This window comes from Giraffa tippelskirchi, chromosome 13 (assembly GCF_054371585.1).
Source record: "Giraffa tippelskirchi isolate mGirTip1 chromosome 13, T2T-mGirTip1v1.2.pri, whole genome shotgun sequence".
Taxonomy (NCBI): Eukaryota; Metazoa; Chordata; class Mammalia; order Artiodactyla; family Giraffidae; genus Giraffa; species Giraffa tippelskirchi.
In genome coordinates, this window is record NC_137287.1 from 61544507 (window position 1) to 61570298 (window position 25792).

The following is a 25792-nucleotide window of genomic DNA, read 5'->3' on the forward strand; positions in this document are numbered from 1 at the left end:
AGCTCCTCTTGGCCACCGCCCCGGCACCAGCCTGGCCTACCTGCTCTCGGCCGCCGCCCCCGGCCACTGGAGAGGGGCATGGCAAAACACTTCAGTATTCTTGCCTTGAGAACCCCATGAACAGTATGAAAAGGCAAAAAGAGCAGAAAGGCAAAAAGGCAGAAAGATGAACTCCCCAGGTCAGTAAGTGCCCAATATGCCACTGGAGATCAGTGGAGAAATAACTCCAGAAAGAATGATGGGATGGAGCCAAAGCAAAAACAATACCCAGCTGTGGATGTGACTGCTGAAAGAAGCAAGGTCCGATGCTATAAAGACCAATATTGCATAGGAACATGGAATGTTAGGTCCATGAATCAAGGCAAATTGGAAGTGGTCAAACAGGAGATGGCAAGAGTGAACGTCGACATTCTAGGAATCAGCGAACTAAGATGGACTGGAATGGGTGAATTTAACTCAGATGACCATTATATCTACTACTATGGGCAAGAATCCCTTAGAAGAATTGGAGTAGCCATCATGGTCAACAAAAGAGTCCGAAATGCAGTACTTGGATGCAATCTCAAAAACAACAGAATGATCTCTGTTCGTTTCCAAGGCAAATCATTCAATATCACAGTAATCCAAGTCTATGCCCCGACCGGTAATGCCGAAGAAGCTGAAGTTGAACAGTTCTATGAAGACCTACATGACCTTCTAGAACTAACACCCAAACAAGATGTCCTTTTCATTATAGGGGACTGGAATGCAAAAGTAGGAAGTCAGGAAACACCTGGTGTAACAGGCAAATTTGGCCTTGGAGTACAGAATGAAGCAGGGCAAAGGCTAATAAGAGTTTTGCCAAGAGAATGCACTGGTCATAGCAAACACCCTCTTCCAACAACACAAGAGAAGACGCTACATGTGGACATCACCAGATGGTCAACACCAAAATCAGACTGATTATATTCTTTGCAGCCAAAGATGGAGAAGCTCTTTACAGTCAGCAACAACAAGACCGGGAGCGGACTGTGGCTGAGATCATGAACTCCTTATTGCCAAATTCAGACTTAAATTGAAGAAAGTAGGGAAAACCACTAGTCCATTCAGGTATGACCTAGATCACATCCCTTATGAGTATACAGTAGAAGTGATAAATAGATTTAAGGGACTAGATCTGATAGACAGAGTGCCTGATGAACTATGGACGGAGGTTCATGACACTGTACAGGAGACAGGGATCAAGACCATCTCCATGGAAAAGAAATGCAAAAAAGCAAAATGGCTGTCTGAGGAGGCCTTACAGATAGCAGGGAAGAGAAGAGAAGTGAAAAGCAAAGGAGAAAAGGAAAGATATTCCCATTTGCATGCAGAATTCCAAAGAATAGCAAGGAGAGATAAGAAAGCCTTCCTCAGCGATCAATGCAAAGAAATAGAGGACAACAACAGAATGGGAAAGACAAGAGATCTCTTCAAGAAAATTAGACATACCAAGGGAACATTTCATGCAAAGATAGGCTCGATAAAGGACAGAAATGGTATGGACCTAACAGAAGCAGAAGATATTAAGAAGAGGTGGCAAGAATACACAGAAGAACTGTACAAAAAAGATCTCCATGACCCAGATAATCACGATGGTGTCATCACTCACCTAGAGCCAGACATCCTGGAATGTGAAGTCAAGCTGGCTTTAGAAAGCATCACTACCAACAAAGCTAGTGGAGGTGATGGAATTCCAGTTGAGCTATTTCAAATCCTGAAAGATGATGCTGTAAAAGTGCTGCACTCAATATGCCAGCAAATTTGGACAACTCAGCAGTGGCCACAGGACTGGAAAAGGTCAGTTTTCATTCCAATCTCAAAGAAAGGCAATGCCAAAGAATGCTCAAACTACTGCACAATTGCACTCATCTCACATGCTAGTAAAGTAATGCTCAAAATTCTCCAAGCCAGGCTTCAGCAATACGTGAACCATAAACTTCCAGATGTTCAAGCTGGTTTTAGAAAAGGTAGAGGAACCAGAGATCAGATTGCCAATATCCTCTGTATCATTGAAAAAGCAAAAGAGTTCCAGAAAAACATCTATTTCTGCTTTATTGACTATGCCAAAGCCTTTGACTGTGTGGATCACAATAAAATTCTGTGGAAAATTCTGAAAGAGATGGGAATACCAGACCATCTGACCTGTGTCTCGAGAAACCTGTATGCAGGTCAGGAAGCAACAGTTAGAACTGGACATGGAACAACACACTGGTTCCAAATAGGAAAAGGAGTACATCAAGGCTGTATATTGTCACCCTGCTTATTTACCTTATATGCAGAGTACATCATGAGAAACGGTGGGCTGGAAGAAACAAGCTGGAATCAAGATTGCCGGGAGAAATATCAATAAACTCAGATATGCGGATGACACCACCCTTATGGCAGAAAGTGAAGAAGAACTAAAGAGCCTCTTGATGAAAGTGAAAGAGGAGAGTGAAAAAGTTGGCTTAAAGCTCAATGTTCAGAAAGCTAAAATCCTGGCATCTGGTCCCATCACTTCATGGCAAATAGATGGGGAAATAGTGGAAACAGTGTCAGATTTTATTTTGGGGGGGCTCCAAAATCACTGCTGAATGTGATTGCAGCCATGAAATTAAAAGACGCTTACTCCTTGGAAGGAAGGTTATGGCCAACCTAGATAGCATATCTAAAAGCAGAGACATTACTTTGCCAACAAAAGTCCATCTAGTCAAGGCTATGGTTTTTCCAGTAGTCATGTATGGATGTTAGAGTTGGACGGTGAAGAAAGCTGAGTGCTGCAGAATTGATCCTTTTGAACTGTGGTGTTGGAGAAGACTCTTGAGAGTCCCTAGGATTGCAAGGAGATCCAACCAATCCATCTTAAAGGAGATCAGTCCTGGGTGTTCATTGGAAGGACTGATGTTGAAGCTGAAACTCCAATATTTTGGCCACCTCATGCGAAGAGTTGACTCATTGGAAAAGACCCTAATGCTGGGAAGGATTGGGGGCAGGAGGAGAAGGCGACGACAGAGGATGAGATGGTTGGATGGCATCACTGACACGATGGACATAGGTTTGCGTAAACTCCAGGAGTTGGTGATGGACAGGGAGGCCTGGCGTGCTGCAATTCACGGGGTCGCAAAGAGTTGGACACGACTGAGTGACTGAACTGAACTGAACACATATATATACACACACAAATATACATATATACATATATATACATACACATACATATACAAATATACATATATAGCTGAATCATTGTGCTGAATATCTGAAACTAACACAATACTGGAAATCAACTATAATTCAATAAACAACACTACTTGCTAGGTTTATAAACACTGTATCTGATACCTAACCTATAGCTACCCCAGAGTAAAAGCCTTAGCTCTCTCTATATTTAAACAGATTAAATTTCATAAAAAAACTTTTTTGAGACTATGCTACCTTTCTAACATTTTAATAGTCAATACAAGAATTATACCTATTGATAACTGTTCTAAGCACTTCTACAAACATCAACTAACTCATTAGCTATGATTCTGGAAAGGAAGAAGTTAAAAAATATAAATAAGCTGCCGGCTTTTCACCAGGTCTTCTGACTCTACTAGTCCTGTTACATCAAACCACAGTTGCTTCTCTACTGCAAACGTATAAATACAAAATAAGCCTCTTATTTCACTCATGGTACATACACTAATGGTAAATAAGGTAAAATGTAGAGAGCTCTTCTTAGAAAATCATGAGATTATTTGCTACTGCAATAACTTTCATTATCTCTTCATAATTTTCAAAATAGTAAGATGGGGAAATACAATGAAAAACATAATAATTATCACTAAATACATACTATGGCATATCTATCACTGTTTTCAAAAGTTCCTTGTACTGAAACAGGACACTACACAGAGCAGAGTGTTCATTTTCTCACAAGTAGAAGAATGACATCCAAAACATGGTCTCTGAACTCCCTATAGTTTCCTCATTACCATCAGGGGAAGTGAGAAACTAACCTAATGATCTTTCAAGGAAATGACATCACTACCAACCACCAGAATGTCTATTGTTAGTAGCAAAAGTTTGTTTTCTTTAGAGGTGGAGGAGGGACTTTTATAAGTTTGTTCTAAAGAAATAACTTTTTAAGGTGTTCAAAAGTGTTTTAACAACTGATGTCACAGTTTTTACAAACTGAAAACCTATAAATGATGTGAAAAGGTTGCTGATAGAGTAGTGGTTAAAGAAATGACAGCGGAGCCAAGAAAGGATTCTGATTTAGAGACTGAAGGTGATGACGTGCATGGAGTGACCGACACGCTCACTCCAGAGCAGAGGGACTTGGTCGGGTAGCGCACGGTCTTCCTTGCCTAAACCACAATCAGGGTGCCAGCTCCTCCAAGATAGTTGCAAAAGCTTTGAGATCAATTCCTACGGAAAATATTAAAGGCCTCTCCTTGGATGAGGCCATCGTATGTCACTACCCGTCTGCAGCAGACAGATTTGAATTACAAATATTACTTTATCCAATAGATGGAAAATGTTTCTCTCCTCAAAACATAGATATATAGGCTTTCAAAATCCTCTACACTTTCTATGATATCTAGTGTTGGTTTTTAAAATATATACACAGATATATACACACATATTTGAAAATGACTACAGAAAATACCTCAGAGTTCATTTCCTTATTAGCCATTTCTGTCTCCTTTTGTTTGGCAAGGTGACTGGCCAGAATTCCATCCTGTAAGATTCTGGCATTCCGTTCTTGAGAAAGCTGCTTCTCAGTGTCATTTCGCTCTTCTATAACCTGGAGAGACAGTATATGAAGTTTTGGGCCCATACCATTAAAAAAACAAAAAAGTTAAAAGCTTAGGAGAAGAATTTAAAATGAAAACAACTGTTTAAAGGAAGTAGCCTTTTTAAGCACAAGGATCTTTATTCCCACATGAATAACTCAGATCTTAATTTAAATGCCTCCTAAATTTATCACAGAGCAAAAACATAGGCAGAAATAGTATTGTGAAGGAAAATTTCTTTACAAAGCACTTAACTAGTTCCTTCACAGTGTCAAGGCAAGTTAGCCTGTATTTCAACATAAAAAAGCCAAAATTAATACATGGATTGGAATTAAGAATACTACTTTGTCTAATGTATCAAAAATGCCAATCATTATGTTAATGATTAAGCTTGATTTATGTCCATTCCTCCACTCAGAAAACATACACAGAACATCTATTAGAAGCCAAGAATGGCAAGAAATTAATAACTTAAGCTCTAAATGTCACAGTTAGTACTTAAGATAACAATTTTGTTCTAAACCTAAATAATACATATTAAATTAAAGGGATACTATAAATAATATTGATGAAATAGTGTCAGAAATTTGAAAATTTCACAAAAGATTTCTCTACCTGATTCAGATCATTTCTCACAGTCTTCAGTTCCATTTCTAGTGCTCTGAGAGTGAGTTCAAGTTGCTGTTTCATTTCAACTTCTTTACTATATTGGTCTTCTTTTCTTCTTAACTGCTCCCTAATTTTTTCATACAACATATCAGCATTTCTTCTCTGCTCTTCTTCTTGCTTTAAGGTGAACCTGCAAAATTTATACAGCTCTTCTTAGAAAATCATGAGATTATTCATTGCTACAATAACTTTCGTTCCCTCTACATAATGTTTAAAATAGTAAAATGGGGGAAAATACAATGAAAAATACTTAATAATTCTCACTGTTTTCATGCAGAAGGTTAAGAATAAAACTGCATAAATTTTTTTTTCTGTCTTGAGAAAAATGACTACTCTATACATCTGTGCGTGGGAATGTAAAGTAATATAAACTTCTTTAAGAATAATTTAGAAATATGGATCAAAGACCTTTTTTAAGTTCTCATACTTTAACCAAATAATACAATATTATTAAAGAAAATGTATTCAAAATAATTAGAAAGATAAAAATGAATTTATAGAAAAAACGTTTCTTATAGTATTAAATATAACACAGAAAAGTGAAAAACAACCAAAAGTCAATTTGCTAAATAATTAATAAGGTTTCCATTATGGTGGACTTCTGTATGGTCATGAAAATGATGACTTAGAAAAATATACATTAAGTTATTAGAAGCATTCACTGTTAAGAACTTGCTATATTATTTCCAAGAAAATCACACTCCACAATACTAATGACGTTTTCTCCCCTGTAAAATCCCAGAGGATAAATTAGTAATTATAAAACATCTATGTCTCTGCAGTATTAAAGTAAGTAACAGTACAAATATTTCTTTAAAACCGAGATGTACAGTACCTCAAGCTGCCGAGCTCTCGTTCCCACTCCACTTTCTGATGCTCTAACTGTGATTTCACTTCTTTTGTTTCTGACAGCTCTTTCTGTAGCCCACTAACCTTACTTTCCATTTTTTTAATCTTTCCTCTAAGCAGTTCACAGTGGCCTTTTTTAAGTTCTACTAATCTTTCATACGAAAGAATTGTATCTCGGATTTTCAGCAAGCTAACAGAATCTGCATGATGAAGAAAACAAAGATAAAAACAAAAAAAAAATTTATGTGAGTAATTTTTGAGTATAAAGGACTGTGCCTTTCACTTTCACGCATCTACGCACTGAAACAATATTAAGTGTCTATAATGTGGAAGACATTATTATAAGCTCTGCAGATAAAACAGACGCCCGTGGCTCTTGAAGTCTAGTAGAAGAGAAAGGCAAATAAAATAATTATGAACTCAGAAGGATACTATAAGAAAAGAGGGTTCTATGATCACCTAACAGAACTGGACAGAGATTGGGTCCAGGAAAGATTTCCCTGGGGAAGAGATGTCACACTGAGAAATGAAGGATGAGCAGGAAGTACTAAGCAGAGTAGGAAGAACAACACTGTGGACAGTCTCCCGCTGCCATGTTTCTAACCAAGACAGAGTGAACAGCTACCGATTTACCTTCCTGAGTGGAGCAAGCAAAAACAACACTGACAAAATACATTAAACAATGATTTTCACGACAAAGGACTTCAGGGAATGAAGAACAATGATCCCGGAAACACACGAGGTTAGCCTAAGGAATCCCCCAGCTCACTGCCTTGAGAGAGTTTCCAGGCCCCAACACGGGGAGAAGGAACAGAAGCGGAGTCAGCCAGACTCCCTGACAGGAGGTGATGAAGCTGACAGTCTGGTGAAACCAAAGCAGGCAGAGATCACAGATCAGAACCGTGGAGAGGAGAGAAACAGACGAGGAACAGAGAGAAAAAGGACCCTGGAGATCTGAGGAGGAGCCCTGCGGGTATTCAGCAGAGGAACGAACAGCGCCTATCTGTGAGAAACCACCTAAGACCAGGGAGAAACCATCTGAAAAGACTACAGGAACCCGTGCCTGGTGCTGACTCAGTCCCAGGAGTTCTAGCTATCCTCATAAGCCAGGCTGGAAAAACATCTCCTTACAGTGAATGAATGGGCTAGTCAGTAAGGTCTTGTCTCCAAAACAGGAAATATCAGCCCTAGCCCCAGGGTCCTTCTGGATGCACCTAACAAATCTTAAGAAGCAAGAGCACAGAAGGATCTCTGGAAAACTCTCAATATTTGGAAACTAAATCACATGGATCTAAATAACCCTTGGATCAAAGAGGTAATGAAAAGAAGAATTACAAAGTATTTTGAACTGAAGGAAAATGAAAACTAAGACCAGCAGACATTTTAGGAAACTGACATGCTGATTCTAAAATTCATGTGGAAAGAAGGGTAAAAGATAAAACCAGATAAAGCTAGACAATTGTGACCTTTAGCCATGCAGCAAAGAGAAGCAACAGTTGGTCTTTAGGTAAAGAGGTAACATGATGAAATATGAATTTTTAAAAATAGGTAATAATTATAGTTGCTGTGTGGACTGAGGTTCCGGGAGGTGGAATGACATGGAAAGAAGTTCTGAGATTATTTCAGTTATTCTAGGAGGAAAATGATGCTAACCTGACCTTGGGTGAAGGCACAGGAAAGAAGAGTCAAAAGAAGGTACAGTGAGTGAGAAGGATCATAGGCCTGTGGTTCAGTGTGTACACTCACTTTCATTTTCTTTTAATACAGAACATACTTCTGAGATGCACAGCACTATAACATATCCCTGGCTCTAGAGCAGTACTAGACAAGGTGTACGTATATTACCACTACACCATACACAAATAGGCATTGTATTTATATTTACATTGCAGTCCTACCTTTACACCCCATGTCAAGTTGTTCAATTAGCAACATGGAATTCTTACAGTACAGCAACTCGCCATCCTCGGAAGCTGTTTCAGATGACTGAGTTAAGTCATCAAGGTCATCCACAGAATTAATTTGTTCTTTGACCTACATATAAATAATACTATTTCACAATATCCTTAAGATATTTACAGAACATACTAATTGTACAAAGGTGATAAATATCTCTTCATTAAAGCAAAAACAGACACTTCTTAAAAGGACAGATTTTTTATTAAAAGGATAACTTTATCAACAGTGTTTCTAAATTAAATCATCAAGTATATGTCTCTACAACAAAGGAAGATTTTATATTTTGTCAACATTCCTTTTACGAAGTATTTTTTACCAGGAAAATACTTTTTATAGTTAACTTTTTGACTATACCTTGTTCTTTTCATTAGATGTTTTCTTTGCAGGCCTAAAAAAACAAATGATTCTTTTCAGGCTAATATTAAATACTTACAAATATTTAAACTTTTGTTTTTTATATAAAACCTATGCATTTGCATTGGTAAGTAATTTTTTATAAAAGGATTAAAACAATAAAGAAGAGTAACATTAAAGGACAAAGAAAATATATTTATAATACTAATAAAGCATTGAATTTAGATCAAAGAAAAGGAAAAACATAACATTACTTGGATTATGTGATGGGAAGCAGTATACCAGGATTTTTTGCAGTTGTCATTTTCAATAAGAACTACATTTTACAGCAATAAAACCTATCTGGGAAGTATTCCTTAAGTCCTTATAAGAAAGAAACCTATTTTTTTTTTTTTTTTTATAAATTTATTTATTTTAGTTGGGGGCTAATTACTTTACAATATTGTAATAGTTTTTGCCATACATTGACATGAATCAGCCATGGGTTTACATGTGTTCCCCTTCCTGGACCCCCCACCCACCTCCCTCCCCATCCCATCCCTCTGGGTCATCCCATTGCCCCGGCCCTGAGCCCTTGTCTCATGCATCGAACATGGAATGGTGAAACCTGTTTTTAACAACGATGATATTAGCCTTCTGAGGACTTCCTATGCAACGGCTATAAATTATTATAAGCAATTTACATGTCTTAACGGCATTTTAATCCTTACAAACATTCTGGGAGATAGGTAATACATTAGGTCCTCTACATAGGAAGAAATGGAAAAGGCTGCCAAGCCCACACAGCAGGGTCACCAACAGACCCAGAATTCAAACCCAGGAAATCTGGCTTCAACACTGTGGTTCCAAAATATGCTGAGAAAGTAATATTTAAATAAGTCTTCTTAAGTAATGATAGCAAATGAATCCATATTATTATTCCATGTCCAGTTATAACTATAAATAATAATTTCTGAATCTTAACACTTGTTTCTCAAAAAAGAAAAAGACTTTAGAGGTAGGCAATACTGGAAATCTACTTTCACTAAAGACTTGCTTTTTGTAAAGAAATTTATTGGTAGGCATTCATTCAACCATTCTACTGTTTATTCATGCATATGATATACACTTATTGAGCATACAATACATGTTAATAACACTCTTATGATGGGAAGCATAGTTTTTCTAATTTAGAGCTTTATAAATCAAAATCATTTGTGAAAGATTGTTAGTAGTTTTTTTCTATTGAATATAAACAAAATTTTCCCCTTTTCCTTGGAATCTATAAACAACTATGAAGTTGATATGATGGAATGTTTCAGAGTACCTTACAAAATCATAGCTACTCACGATGTTACTATCAACTAGAATCATCAAGGAATAATCAAATCCTATTCAGTATAGCCTAAGTGTTTGTAAATTCACGATTATATAATTTTTTAAAATCTATGTATGATAGAATTAACTGAACTAATCATCTGCACATGCAATTACATAGGAATATTACACTTTAGAACCAACAAACAAGCCCTTACCATAAAACTATATATGAACTATATATAGTTGATATAAAACTATATACGAACAGAAGTATCATGTACAATTAGTTTACTGTAATAGTTTAAAAATAATGTCATACAATCAATAAGCTTTCTAATACTGAAAATGCAAACAAGATTAAACTGAATAAACATGTCCTCTACTGGTTCATTTCTAACAGCATACATACTCTAAAAGCTCCCATCTTAACATAAAACAAGAAACTCCTTTGAACTCCACATTCCTCTTCAGTTACCATCTAGTTCTCCATTGCCTGTCCCAGCAAATATTCCCTATGGAGCTGTTTACGTGTATTCACTACAGTTCAGCTTTCAAGGAGACTATTTACTGAAACGATTTCTGGCCAAAGGCACTGGTCCTCACCTTAACCTTTTTTCAGCAGTGCTTGTCCACTATAGTTGAGGAATCTCTTGTCTTGGCCTGTACACTTTATTATGCTGCTCTATTTGCAGAAGATGTATTCAGTGCTTATTTCTTCCCCTAGAAATAAAGAATTTGTAGAAATTACCTGTCATCATCCTGATCCACTTCACTTAAAATGCTGTCATCGTTCACGTGCAGCAGACCACCAGTCAGTGAATTGGTCTTTTCAAATATTGGTGCAATCACACATTCTTCTGGTGCCCATTTGCCATTGTCCTTTTTCTTTATTTCCTTCCTATGCACGCCAAGATCGCTACTTTAAAAAAATCCACAAAAAAGCCAACGTTCTCTAGTAATTCAACTGATAAAGAATAAAAAAACAATTCTTGTAAAATTCCAACTCTTGCCCATCTTAAGTCATTGATTAATTCACAAAATAGTTATGAAGTACCAACCATATGCAAGAAAACAAAAATTCTTGCTTCAAAGACAGATATACAATTATGATATGACATGATATGTAAGAGTTGACATATAAAAGTTATCAGTGAAATAAGGAAGGCTTTACAAAAGAAGTGAAGAGAGGAGGTCATGAAGAAGAAAAAAGAGAGAAAATCATTCTATTTGGAGATTAGAATGTGAGCACAAAGATCAGGCACGTGGCATCTAGGCTGTTTCCTAGGAATCTGGAAGGAAAAGTACAAAACATATGGAAGAAAGCAGAGACATGCATCTTTGGAAAGACACTGGGAAGAACCTCAAGGGCTACACTGGAAACCTGGAGTTCACTGCCTAAACACAATGACTCTTAGACATGGGAGTCATAATTAGATTTACACTATATTTTTTGTTTTGCTTTTAAATACAATAATGTTTAATTTAGGAATTTCCCTGGTGGTCCAGTACTTAGGAGTCTGCCTGCCAATGAGAGGGCACTGGTTTGATCCCTGGTCCAGGAAGATCCCACATGCCATGGGGTAACTAAACCCATGCTGCACAACTACTGAAACCAGCACCTTAGAGCCCATCCTCAGCATCAAGAGAAGCCACCACAATGAGAAGCCCAAGCACTGCAGCAGCAAAGACCCAGTGCAGCCAAAAAAAAAGAAAAAAGAACGCTTAATTTGGATGATTTTTTAAATGACACGGAGCACATATACCATGAAAGAAGAAATCAAGGAAATATTTGGCGGGGGGGGGGGGTAGTTTACTTTTAACCACCCACATGATGGAGTGATGTCAGCATTATGGCTGAAAGACCAGTTCCCCCACCACCAACATCAATTTGGCTTCCATCCATGGACATACTCAAAGGGATATGAGAAAAAAACTTGCCAACCAAGAACACTCTATCCAGAAAAGTTATCTTTCAGAAATGAGGGAGAAATAAAAACTTTCCCAGAGAAACCAGAGCTGAGGGAGTTCCTCAGCACTAGACCTGTCTCATAAGAAATGCTGAAAGAAGTCCTCAAACTGAAATGAAAAGATGTTAAGTAGTGGCATAAAATATATTTAAATATACAACACACTAGTAAAGGCAAGTAGGCAGTCAAATTTGGAATACTCTAATTGTAATATGGTGGTATGTTAACAAATTACTATTATGGCTAAAGGACAAAAGAATAAAAATAACTATGTCCCTAGCAAAATGTAAAATGTGTTAATCACAACCATTAGCTCAAGTTAGAACTTATTTCACAGAAAAATAACAATTGACCTGCTGTTAAATACTGATACAGGCTTACCTATCAGAACCTTCATTCTCCAAAGCAGGAAACTCCTGGTTGCTGTTTCCTCCACTCTTTCTCTGCTGAATCAATCCACTCTCATCAGCAGCATCACATACATTGTCTAACACTTCCACTTCACTACTTTTGTGCTTCTTTTCTTCTTCAACCTTTAACGAAAGTTTGACACTAAGAAAAACGTTGTTACTTTATTATAAACACCTTTTTTGTTTTCATTAATTTTATTATTTGACTCAGGGTTTGGCCTGATTTTAAGTGATAAAAATCTTTTTGTGCTTTAATTTTATCACTAACAAGTCACTAAAATATTTGTAAATCCTGCTTCTGTTTGATGAAAAGAAACAAAATTTCCAAAATTTCAAAAAAGGCTTTCTTAAGATGATGCAATTATTCACCCCCAGTCTTCCCCATCTAACTGGAAGAGTTAGAGAAATAAAAAGACAAAACACACAAAATCTGTCCTCTTCAGTCTTTACCACCTCGATTTTCCATTAAACAGCCAGATTTAGAGGATGTGACACCTTAGTACCTCAAAAACAGAAAGGAAATATTTTTCTTTCTGCACTAAAGCTATTCTTTCCCCACTGCCTTTTACATTTCTTTGTTCATTTGGATCCAGGATGTAACAAAAAAAAGTGACGGTGTTCACTGAAATATATGAACCAAAGTTTACCAAAACACATGGAGCAGAGTGAAACTGATGAGTTGTTAATATGGAATTCCGGTATATAAAAAATGCTTCCCAACTCCACATTCAATAACCATCAAACTTTATAGCTAGAGGGTATAGAAATAATTACCTACTGTAGCCACACTTTGCCAGAAACAGGAGTAAAATCAAGAAAGGTTAAATGATTTTTTTTTATTTTTTCTTTTTTTAATTTATTTTTTAATTGAACGATAATTGCTTTACAGAATTTTGTTGTTTTCTGTCAAACCTCAACATGAATCAGCCAAAGATATACCTATATCCCCCACCTTTTGAACCTCCCTCCCATATCCCTCCCCTTCCCACCCCTCTAGGTTGATACAGAGCCCCTGTTTGAGTTTCCTAAGCCATACAGCAAATTCCCGTTGGCTACCTTTTTACATATGGTAATGTAAGTTTCCATGTTACTCTTTCCATACATCTCACCCTCTCTTCCTCTCTCCCCAAGTCCATAAGTCTATTCTCTATGTCTTTCTTCACTGCTGCCCTGTAAGTAAATTCTTCAGTACCATTTTTCTAGATTCCATATATATGCATTGGAATACAATATTTATCTTTCTCTTTCTGACTTACTTCACTCTCTATAATAGGTCTAGGTTCATCCACCTCATTAGAACTGACTCAAAGGTGTAACTTTTTACCGCTGAGTAATATTCCATTGTGTATATGAACCACAACTTCTTTATCCATTCATTTGTTGATGGACATCCAGGTCACTTCCAGTTTCCAGCTATTGTAAACAGTGCTGCAATGAGTGATGGGATACATATGTCTTTTTCAACTTTGGATTCCTCAGGGTATATGCCTAGGAGTGGGATTGCTGGGTCATATGGTAGTTTTATTCCTAGTTTTTTAAGGAATCTCCATAGTCATCCATAGTGACTGGATCAATTTATATTCCCACCAACAGTGCAAGAGCGTTCCCTTTTCTCCACACCCTCTCCAGCATTTATTGCTTGTAGACTTTTTGATGATGGCCATTCTGACTGGTGTGAGGTGATATCTCACTGTAGTTTTGATTTGTATTTCTCTAATAATGAGCGATGTTGAACATCTTCTCATGTGTTTGTTAGCCACCTGTATGTCTTCTTTGGAGAAATGTCTGTTTAGGTCTTCTTCCCACTTTTTGATTGGGTTGTTTGTTTTTCTGGTATTGAGTTGCATGAGCTGCTTGTATATTTTGGAAATTAATCTTTTGTCAGTGGTTTCATTTGCTATTATTTTCTCCCATTCTAGAGGGTTATCTGTTCACCTTGCTTATAAGTTTCCTTTGCTGTGCAAAAGCTTTAAAGTTTAATCAGGTCCCACTTGTTTACTTGTTTTTATTTCCATTACTCCAGGAGGTGGGTCACAGATGATCTTGCTTTGATTTATGTCATCGAGTGTTCCGCCTATGTTTTCCTCTAAGGGTTTTACAGTTTCTAGTCTTACATTTAGGTCTTTAATCCATTTTAATCCAATTGAGCTGAAGAAATCAACCTTCTTGACTTCAGATTATACTATAAAGCTACAGTCATCAAGCCAGGATGGTGCTGGCATAAAAACAGAAATATAGACCAATGGAACAAGATTGAAAGCCCAGAAATAAACCCATGCACCTATGGGTACCTTATTTTTAACAAAAGAGGCAAGAATATACAATGGGGCAAAGACAGCCTTTTCAATAAATGGTGCTGGGAAAACTGGATAGCTACATGTAAAAGAATGAAATTAGAACCATTCCTAACATCAAACACAAAGATAAACTAAATGATTTCTTCAAAGCCCCTAAAGTGGCATTCTCTAGCATTTTATGGCACCAAAAGAGATGATAACATTCGGTAACCTTGAATCTGATAAATTACCAAATGAATTCATCAAATGAATCAGATAAGTTAAAAGCGTGACTTTGCCAAAGAAATTTAATGCTTTAGCTGGGAATAGGGCTGATCTCCTTTTTCTTTTAAAGGAGAATACCTACAGATTTCTGTCTGTTGTTAAAATTCAGTCAAGGCACTTCTTACACAAAAGAGCAAACAAGCAAACAAAGAAATTTTAAACTCTATTACTGGAAGGAAGAAAAATCTCACAGCATCTCAAAACTCAGTTTTCTCCTTTGGAGATAAACACTTAATTTTTGGGGGGTGGAAGTTTATACTACCTATGTGACAAAATCACATGTGTCAAAACTTACTATATTTTAGTAAACAACATAATGGAAAGGTCCGTCTCAAAAGAAACATCTGCAAGTGATGATTAAAGAATACATCGGAGTACATGTGAAAGTTAAAGTGGAAGCCATTTAGCCATGTCTGACTCTTTGTAACCCTATGGACTATACAGACCATGGAGTTCCCCAGGCCAGAGTCTTTTCCTTCTCTAGGGGATCTTCCCAACCCAGGAATCGAGCCCAGGTTTCCTGCATTGCAGGCAAATTCTTTACTAGCTGAGCCTTGTACATGTATTGGGAAGGGAGTACATGTCTTTGTTATTAATTTTTTTTAATTAATTTATTTTTTAATTTTTATTTTATTTTTATTGTTATTAAATACATAAAGAGAAGGGAGTACATGTATTTGTTATTAAAAATATCCTGAGGTGGCCATGTTGGAAATCTTAAATTTACTAAAATTTAATTCTTAAACTTCTTAATCTATGCTTAGCTATCACCAGATCACAAGTAAGAAGTGAAAAATAACTTGCCTTAGCCTAAAATAGGCGAAAAACATGAACTCACAAACCCAATTTTGTCACTGTTTGAATTAAACAATTCATATATGTTAAATCTACCAAAAATGAATTAGATGATTTTTAATGTTACCAAGGCTTCCTCACTCAAAAATATTTCATCTCACTTTATCTTAAATAGGGAGTCCCTACAGCACATTTGTAAGATTTTTGTTTTTTTTTTTTTTTAGAATATGTGCAAAACAGACAAACTTTATATTACTAGGAGTCAAAATCAAATTAACAACAATCAGAAAGAGGAACAAATCCCTAAACTTTAATGCATATTATATATTATGATAGTATTATTCATCAATACATATTACCTGCTTACATTCAGTTATGTGTGTGCTCGGTCGTGTCTGACTCTTTCCATCCCTAAGAACTGTAGCCCACCAGGCTCCTCTGTCCATGAGGATTCTCCAGGCAAGAATCCTGGAGTAGGTTGCTACGTCTTCCTCCAGGAGATCTTCCCAAGCCAGGGACTGAACCCAGGTCTCACACATTACAGGTGGATTCTTTACCGTCTGAGCCACCAGGGGAGCCCAACAATACTGGAGTGGGTAGCCGAACACTTCTCCAGGGGAACTTCCTGACCCAGGAAACGAACTGGGGTCTCCTGCATTGCAGGCAGATTCTTTACCAGCTGAGCTACCAAGGAAGCCCTTAAATTCAATTAGTTATATTATATTCTAATATCTACCAATGAAAGTGGATAAAGCATTTTTAGTAATATTTACTGATTTCTCACCCCAAAATGAGATAAATTAGAAAGCTATTATTTGTGCCCTAACAACAAAGGTCCAGTCTGGAAGCTTCGATTCTCTTAATAGGTAACTGGGTTGATTCTACGACCCCACTCTCTCCCTGAATGTACATCCCTAATCAATTATGCTGAGATCACAGACAGAATGAATCTTTCATCTTGGCATCACTGTCTGGCAATTTCAACGGAAAACCTAGAACCACTGGGAATGATTTCTCTCTACATGTATTTAGGTCAGGGACCATCATTGTCATATTGTTCATAATTTCAACTGTTTAATCTTACAATTCAGTATTTGATATCACCTTCTTAATCATGTAATGAAGTTATAAAAATGGAAGAAGTAAACAATAGTCAGGAAATTTTTTTCCCTCAATTCCAAAAACAAACTATAAATATAATAGATTCTAACAATATTTGAAGTTTTATAATTAAGGTGTCATAAAAACTATTAAATTATCTATTGATTCTAAAAGGCTAATTTTGAGAGGCAATTTTATTTGTTATGACCTCTGTTATACACTGTATTATGGTGTTGAAGCACAGGAAACAGTATTAAACCAGAAATTTTAATTTACATTTTTACATACCTGGGAATGGTTATTTTCATCTCCAACTGGTTTTTCTTCTTCTTCCCCTGATGTCATTTCTAAGTCTAGTTCTGCTGACAAATCTGTATGGTTAGTTAAAATTACTTAGAATATTTAGATAAAAGACATAATCTTTATTTAAAATATAGATTTAAAACATTGTATCAAATGACAACTTAAATCAATCTTAATCTTCAGCTGAATATTTACTTCTTTAAGAAATACTTCCAATGATCTAAAATTTCAGCAAACGATTTGGGAAATACCAGATGTCACCAGGATACAGGCACACAAACAGCTCAAAGAGTCACTCACAAAATCATCCAACATCAATGAACAAAACAATCAGAAACCAAACAAATTTTCCAAATACAGGATAGACATATAAACTAACAATACATTCTCTTCTCTACTTCATAACAGTACCTTTTTAACATGCCAAGCTTCAACTGAAACATTATTCATGGTTTACAAAATTCCTCTTAATTTTTATGCTTTTATCAGTTCCTTAATCTGAAATGCTACCCTGTACTCTTCTGACAAATTACTTTTCATCTTTTAAGACACAACCTGCTTTGTGAAGTTGTCCTTGATTACAGCTGTCTTTCCTCAAATAAACAGGTATCCCTTTCCTTGTAGTGACATGGAACAACAGACTGGTTCCAAATAGGAAAAGGAGTACGTCAAGGCTGTATATTGTCACCCTGCTTATTTAACTTAAATGCAGAGTACATCATGAGAAACTCTGGGCTGGAAGAAACACAAGCTGGAATCAAGATTGCCGGGAGAAATATCAATAACCTCAGATATGCAGATGACACCACCCTTATGGCAGAAAGTGAAGAAGAACTAAAGAGCCTCTTGATGAAAGTGAAAGAGGAGAGTGAAAAAGTTGGCTTCAAGCTCAACGTTCAGAAAACTAAGATCATGGCATCTGGTCCCATCACTTCATGGCAAATAGATGGGGAAACAGTGGAAACAGTGTCAGACTTTATTTTTTTGGGCTCCAAAACCACTGCTGATGGTGATTGCAGCCATGAAATTAAAAGACACTTACTCCTTGGAAGGAAGGTTATGACCAACCTAGATAGCATATTTAAAAGCAGAGACATTACTTTGCCAACAAAAGTCCGTCTAGTCAAGGCTATGGTTTTTTCAGTGGTCGTGTATGGATGTGAGAGTTGGACGGTGAAGAAAGCTGAGCACTGCAGAATTGATGCTTCTGAACTGTGGTGTTGGAGAAGACTCTTGAGAGTCCCTTGGACTGCAAGGAGATCCAACCAGTCCATCCTAAAGGAGATCAATCCTGGGTGTTCATTGGAAGGACTGATGTTGAAGCTGAAACTCCAATATTTTGGCCACCTCATGAGAAGAGTTGACTCATTGGAAAAGATCGTAATGCTGGGAAGGATTGGGGGCAGGAGCAGAGGGGGACGACAGAGGATGAGATGGCTGGATGGCATCACCGACTCAATGGACATGGGTTTGGGTAGACTCCGGGAGTTGGTGATGGACAGAGAGGCCTGGCGTGCTGCGATTCATGGGGTCGCAAAGAGTCGGACATGACTGAGCGACTGAACTGAACTGACCCTTAGTACTTTATAGATTTTTCTAGTGTATCTTCATCACCTGAATTGTAAATTATTTCTTCACTTGTCTATCTTCTTGGCTCCTAGACTGCACAGGACAAGCTCTTAAAAATCACCTTGGTATATATAGTCCTTATTTATTTTATTCAATAATTATTTATCAGCTTTCTGCTCTGTACTAGACATTGGAGTTTAAAGAAAAATGTAGATAAAAGATGTCAGGGAATGCTTTTCTAGAGATAATGCCTGAGCGGAGACTTACACAGTTCAAGGGAAGGAGAGGGAAGGCATGCAAGGCTGTAACAAGACGGGGAGAGAAGCACACACACGACAGGGTAAATATCTGTCGAAGTACAGGGACAGGTAAGGAGGGCATCACCAGCAGTTCAGAATTCCACAGCAAACGACAGAAAGGGCAAGAGATGAAGACTTAGGCAGAAGCCAGATTATGACAGCCTCGCATGTCACTTTATGATGCCTGGACATTAATGTGATTTGAAGAGTGGTTCACGGTCACACTTGCTTTGAGAGAGGTGACTCTAAATGCTATAAGAGGAATGAATTTGAAGGGCATACAAATAAATGGAGGGAGATGAATCTGAAGGCATTAATAATGGAAAAAACAAAGGTGATGCAGGCCTGAACTGGGGGAGCGTTTTCAGAAATATTTAGGATATAAAATTTTCTGAGACCAGGATAGAATAAATCTTTATGAAATGAATAAATGTACAAATCCAGGGACCCTGAAGGAGTAGACTCTGCTGGTTACTTTATAAAAGGTATCGACTGAGATGAGAAACAATCTACATGAACTGTCTGAAGTTGTTTCTATTTATTTTGTAGTTTTCCTATTTCACATCTCCCTCCGTTGAAGGGACTGGGTAGGTTTTATCTGAATTTGTGTTTTGTGGACATACCAAGCTAATGGAGAAACAAGGGCAAACAAGTCACTTCTACAGATTAAAAAAAAACAAAACACTTTGAGTTTATAGCTGGTAGTCACTATTCTAGGAAATAACTGAGAATCTTTTGTAAATACAAAGTTAACCTTAAAGGTGAAGATAGAAAAGAAAAAACTAGGAGTGAAAAAAAGAAACAGTATATGATTTCTTACTATAGCTCTGATCATATGACTGATTAAAGGTGCTAAATTAATTGGTATTTATGGAGAACACATATTAGACATGGTTACTCAACAGACTGGGCATCCTAGTAGAATCAGAATTGACTTTCTATATACTGCTTTTAAATGATACAGCACTCCTTCAATATTGCTATGAAGTTACATTTTGAGAAGGCAATCTTTAGAGGTCTACCTTGGTCTCCCAACTAGTCCCAGAGTTCTAAATATAATCCTGCTACGCACTTTCAGGCATATGCTAAACACTAGGGTAAACGAACTTACTTTCTCCTAACTCTCTTTGTATTTATTGTATTACTATGGTCAGAGGAAGAATGCAAACACCTTGCTAAGAGGTACTGCTTGGCTGTAGGTTGCATAAAAGGAGTCAGCACAAGGTAGGTTTTGCCACAAAATCTAATTTGGAACTGTCAGAATAATGGTAAGGCCATGCCCATGTGGCCCACAGCTGAGTGCTCTGGGCTTCTGCATTACCTTGTTTGCTTTCTCTGTTTTCTGGCAGCTGAGATTGGCACAGGTCATGGAGCGTGTAATTCCCTATCAGAAACACCACTCCAATACTCATCTTTTATCTATTACAGTCATCTGTCCAAATTCTGTAGATGCTGCCTGATTTTTGGTCATTGACTGTGACACCAGTGGACACTGATCAACTTCTAAATGCCCCGCTCTTTGATAAGTCTCATTATTGAGGCTCAAACTAGTAGAATCGGAATCTGAAAAATCTGAAAACAAAGTTTCCATTTATTAGAATGTCAGTAAGAATACAACTCTGACTAACTTGTACGAAGTCTTTCTTCAGAGAATGAGTTCCATGTCCTCCTCTCCCATCAAACTCACCAGTCCTTCACAGCTTATTATATCTTACACGTCACTGCCATTAATGAAGAGGCATTAACTAGTGTCTCATTTTTCCTACTTGCTAATTTTCTAGTATTACTTACTTTGATTCAATCAATCTCTATTACATATTCTGTATTCCATAAGAACTTTATTAATAATTATTTTCTTCAACATACAAATATTTTATTATCAAAATTTATGTCTAATTTATTTTACATTTAATTATGCATGACAATATTGTGTGTTCTAGAGACCATGGTTTTAAAAACACTTTTAATGAATGGTACTATCTTAATTAATGGTACAAACCAAGACACTGTATTAAAAAGCAAAGACACCACTTTGCCGACAAAGGTCTGTACAGTCAAAGCTATGATTTTTGCAGTAGTCACACAGGGGTGTGAGGGTTGGACCATAAAGAAGGCTGAGTGCCAAAGAACTGATGGTTTCAAATTGTGGTGCTAGAGAAGACTCTTGAGAGTCCCGTGTAGAGCAACGAGATCAAACCAGTCAATTCTAAGGGAAATCAACCCTGAATACACACTGGAAGGACTGATGCTGAAACTGAAGCTCCAATACTTTGGACATCTGATGTGAAGAGCTGACTCACTTGGGAAAGACCCTGATGCTGGAAAAGATTGAGGGGAGGAAAGGGGGACAGCAAAGGATGAGATGGTTGGATAGCATCACTGATTCAGTGGACATGACATAGGTGAACTCAGGGAGATAGTGAGGGACAGGAAGGCCTGGTGTGCTACAGTCCCTAGGGTCACAAAGAGTTGGACACGATTCAGTGACTGAACACCACCAACAACAATTACTTTAGTTACAATGAGACGGCCTTTCCTCAATGTATCAATATCTTCAGAATCCACTTTTTAAGCCTTGGATAAACATCATAAACTTATATAAGAAATGATAGGCTTGTGTGTGCCTAATTGTTTCCACAGGAAAATAGGATAAGTCTAGGACCACACTGGATCCAAGGAGCACAGAGCACCATGAGACAAGAATGAACACAACACAAAAATATTTGCTTCAAAAAAAAAAATGTCAGGTCTAAATTTCTTAAGAGAAGTCAAAGAAACAAGCAAGAAATGTAAGAAATGTAAAAGTGAAACTTTAAACCCCGTTTCAACTCAAGGGCCCCCTTATCATTTCACATCTAACCACTTCAACGGTTTAAAAACTGTGTGCCCTGAGAATCCCTGAAGTCCAGAGACCCATCGGGTCAGGGGGTCCAAGAGGTCAGAACTATTTTCACAACAACACTAAATGTAACTTCCATTCTCATTCTTTTCTGAGTGCACAGTGGAGTTCTTCAGAGACACGATATGTGATATTATAACTCTAATGACAACTGGAATTAGCCATTATGATTCTGTGTTCTTGTATTTTAAGTTTTTCAGCTTTGTTTTCCAATACAGTGAACACCAATAAATGCAACCTACTTAAACAAAAGTTCCGTGGCATTCTCAATAATTTTTAGAAGTGTAAAAGGATCCTAAAGCCAAAACTTTCAGAATCACTGTTTTAAAAGATTGTATCTATCAAATAGTCATTAAAGTATGATTACTTCCCCTACTTCTAATAATCAAAGACACCACAAACACAACACACACACAAAGTCTGCTAAACAAAACATCTGGTTGGCCTACATTCATCTGTGTAACAACACTAAAATGAAATAATTATAAGCTGAAATACAACTGATATATTAGCAATGAAGCTTTACTCTAGATAAAGGTCAGAGCTCAAATAAGCATTTTTGGACACTGGAAAAATCTTAGGATCTAATAATTAATTTCTAAGAATCCCTAAGTAGTATACAGATTCCAAACTGAGAACTTCAGGGTATCTAAGCATATACAGAAACATATTGAGTTCAAGCTTACATTTTAAAAATTTCTTGTTCTTATGCTTGTACATACCTTTTTTTCAAAACATGGATACCAATAATAACATTTGCCTTATGTATGTCAAATGCTTCAATTAAATTTGCAAAAAAAAAGTTAGCAGTATGAAGACTGAGCATTTCAAATACTTCAGTGTCCTTCTTTCCAGAGTTAGCGTGTGTATTGCAAAATTTACCTGAAGTGGATGTTTGTAAATCCTTCATTCCAACTGTTTTATTAGGAACAGAATCTTTCACTAAGACTGCAGGCTGAATGGGTTTGGAAACAAGTTGATTAATAAATAACGTACATATGATACAATCCACAGCTCATAATTCAAGATAAAAACATAAACGTTTTTACCTTCACGTTAGGATATTTCTCAGGAGAATCTAAAAGGCAAAAGGGACATAGAGTTAATTACATGTAAATATGAAAGCCAGCTGTACATTCATGAAGAATTAGTACTGAGCAGAATCCTCATGCTCAGCCTTGGCAGTGAATACATTCAGTTTTAGTGTCTTGCTTTCAAGGGGATGTTAGGACACCAGCAAGACAGACTATGAATCCACTATAGATAGTGAAGAAAAAATGGAAATACAGGTTTAACAAAACATGCAGTTAAGATTTCAAAAGTAACATTACGTTTTCAATGACTTTATAAAATATTAAAGTGCACACAGACCAATGTGAACATGCCGACTGATGAGGAGAAAAGTGATCTTAATCAGAAGAGCAAATCATGACCCCAAGAGGATAAATGTGAAAGCTGATGGTAAAATGCAACAGCATTATCTTGAATGCAATACTGCAGTATCATTTACAACATTATACTACAAGTATTTATCATGTTCTTCAATCTTTCCAGTCATTTAAGCAGTGCACAGCTGGAATGAGAGTTCAACTGAATGCATAATTCATTTCTCATCAGAGAAAGAGTAATGAACTGATTAGCTGGGATACACACTTGTAGAATAATGGTTCATAAAAATATTCACTTTTTTCCATACCCATGTGGGCTACTGGTATGCCTACATGTCTTGGCTCCTCTAGTTTAGCCATCTTAAAGTTTCTCGATCCAATCATGCAAGAAGGTATGTAAGACACATCTAGAAAATAATGTATAATAAGTTCTCAATATTGAAATACAATTATCAAAAAGGAAATAATAAATTTAACTGTCACACAATTATTAGATTATTAAAAATCCTGCATGTTTCAAAATCAGTTTAGTACTTATCGAAAATAACAATTCTAGCATTTAGGGAATGAACCCTATTAATCTGTTTTGTTTCAAAACTTAGTTTGGTTTGGTACCCCATGCCACTGTTTCAAAGGATTTCTGTGAAACAACTTTCAAAAAATCAGCTATCTTAAAAAAAAAAGTCAATGCCTCATATTCAAATTAATCTAATTTGAATAACAAATACCAATACAACACATATCTTTGACGCCTGATAGTTATTTGGAGGGGCTGGAGTTTCCTCCACTTCTAGCACCCCCTCCCACCTCCAGTATTCTCTGGAGCAACAATGATCTTATCTCTTCTCAGTGCAAATACAATGAAGCCATCTAGAAGGAGTTCCTTCAAGTTTCCTCAACTCCAAACTCACCTCTCTAAGGCCTTACTTTCTTCTCTCCGTCCTTTCACTAGATTATTTCCTCTATAAAGGGTAATCTCTGGATCTGTGGTCTTAATTCTTCTCCCTTTACATTCTTTCTATGGATCATCCCCATCACTTCTTTTTCCTTCTTTGCTTAGCAATGGTATCTTACACCTGTAATTGCTACTTCAACTCTTTGCTTCCCTCTAGCTATAGACATGTTTACAAAGAAAAACAAAATAATGCTTTTCCTTGATCCTGTTATGTCCTGCACTCTCCAAAGCTCTACTTCCAGATTTTTCTAAATACAAGGCTACACCCTTGGTACTCAGAGAACTTGTTAGAAACACATATTCTCAGACTTCCCGCTCAGTATGTGCACTTCACACAAGGTCGCCAGGCGACCAGTTAAAATTTGAGAAACTCTAGTCTATATTGAGTCTACTTCTACATAACTTCAACTTAATTTATTCTCCTGAAATCTTAGCCTCAACTTCCTTACTCTAACACTTCCCCCCAAAGTGAAACTGCATTACAAATTGGAAACTTTCCAGTGGACTCTCTATCAGGCTGTAGGTTCCTTGATCACGCCCCCTGCTCGCTCCTTCTTTCCAGTTCTCTTATTTTGTCCCATGTGACACCACCCTATAAAACAGCAACATTTCGTATGACATCAATTTGCAAACATTTACAGCTGAGCACCTATGCCCGTGTTCCTCCACAGAGGCTAATATAATACACAGCTCTGGATTGCAATTCTGAATGCCTTCCTAACAATGAGGAAAATAGTAAGAGGGGGAAAACTTTGTTGTTCTTCTCTGACAAGTTTTGGTACTGGAAGCTCACTTCAAATTCATCGTCCATATCAAATACTCTACCTTTTTCTGAAGAGTTATCTTACTTATTGCCACCTTCCCCACAGACCTGTGCTTCCTTTTCCTTCATTTCCTCCCTATACCCTCTGCCTCTCTAATCCTTCATTCCCTTTCCTCTTGTTTCTCAACCTTCCTTAGGTCAGAGAGTATCTTGAAACAGAATTAATTTTTTTTTTTTGGCCATGTGTCAAATGGAATCTTAGTTCCCTGAGTAGGGATCGAACCTGCACTCCCTGCATTGGCGACTCGTAAGCACACAGAGTCCTAACCATTGGACCACCAAGGAAGTCCAGGAGCTAAATGATTTAGCTCCTTAAACTGGATTCTCAATTTAATCTGTGGCTGACACTTGATAAGATACACTATTTCCCTTCTTTTCTCGTCTTTTACCTTACTACGCATCTGACAGGTGATTTTCTTTGCCTATCAGAATATATCAGCATTTCCATTTTAAATCAACAATCTGTCAAATGACTTTTCTATAAAATATAGTTCTTACCTTCTACTTGTCCCTTTAACGTATTTTTTCCTCTTTGACCAGCAGCTCCAGATAAAAGATCCACATATTTCCGTGGAAGGCTCTCAGAGATACTCTGTTAAAATTAATATTGAGTTGCATGAAGATTTCCTAATTTCTTTTGAAGAAAATACCCTACTTTCAAAAACTGCCTACATTTAACCCAGTTAAGACAGGTTTGCCAAGATCCCACAGATGCTAAGTGACAGAACCAGGATATTGACTTCAAACACGGTGCTGGATCACCAGGCAGTGGCTACCTGCATCTAAGAGATCTGGCCCTTCTTATCTCCTT

The 25792-nt window shown here is 37.0% G+C and overlaps 1 protein-coding gene across 9 annotated transcripts in view; it reads right to left on the reverse strand.

Moving 5' to 3' along the window:
* The window catches only part of LOC145531520 (ankyrin repeat domain-containing protein 26-like), a 71524-nt gene that overhangs the window by 23885 nt on the left and 21847 nt on the right, over positions 1 to 25792 (reverse strand). For 2 of the 9 annotated variants that reach the window (XM_081554138.1, XM_081554139.1), the window contains exons 12-22: positions 25480 to 25573; positions 22865 to 22893; positions 22698 to 22770; positions 17034 to 17104; positions 12260 to 12411; positions 10660 to 10827; positions 8613 to 8646; positions 8198 to 8333; positions 6286 to 6499; positions 5397 to 5580; positions 4655 to 4792 (exon numbers count right to left, since the gene is read on the reverse strand). In XM_081554138.1, the coding sequence (XP_081410264.1) occupies positions 4655 to 4792; positions 5397 to 5580; positions 6286 to 6499; positions 8198 to 8333; positions 8613 to 8646; positions 10660 to 10827; positions 12260 to 12411; positions 17034 to 17104; positions 22698 to 22770; positions 22865 to 22893; positions 25480 to 25573 (1293 nt within the window). Of the gene's footprint in view, positions 1 to 4654; positions 4793 to 5396; positions 5581 to 6285; positions 6500 to 8197; positions 8334 to 8612; positions 8647 to 10659; positions 10831 to 12259; positions 12412 to 17033; positions 17117 to 22697; positions 22771 to 22864; positions 22894 to 23511; positions 23611 to 25479; positions 25574 to 25792 lie in introns of all 9 variants that reach the window. The other 7 variants (XM_081554132.1, XM_081554131.1, XM_081554130.1 and 4 more) reach the window with 7 other exon arrangements.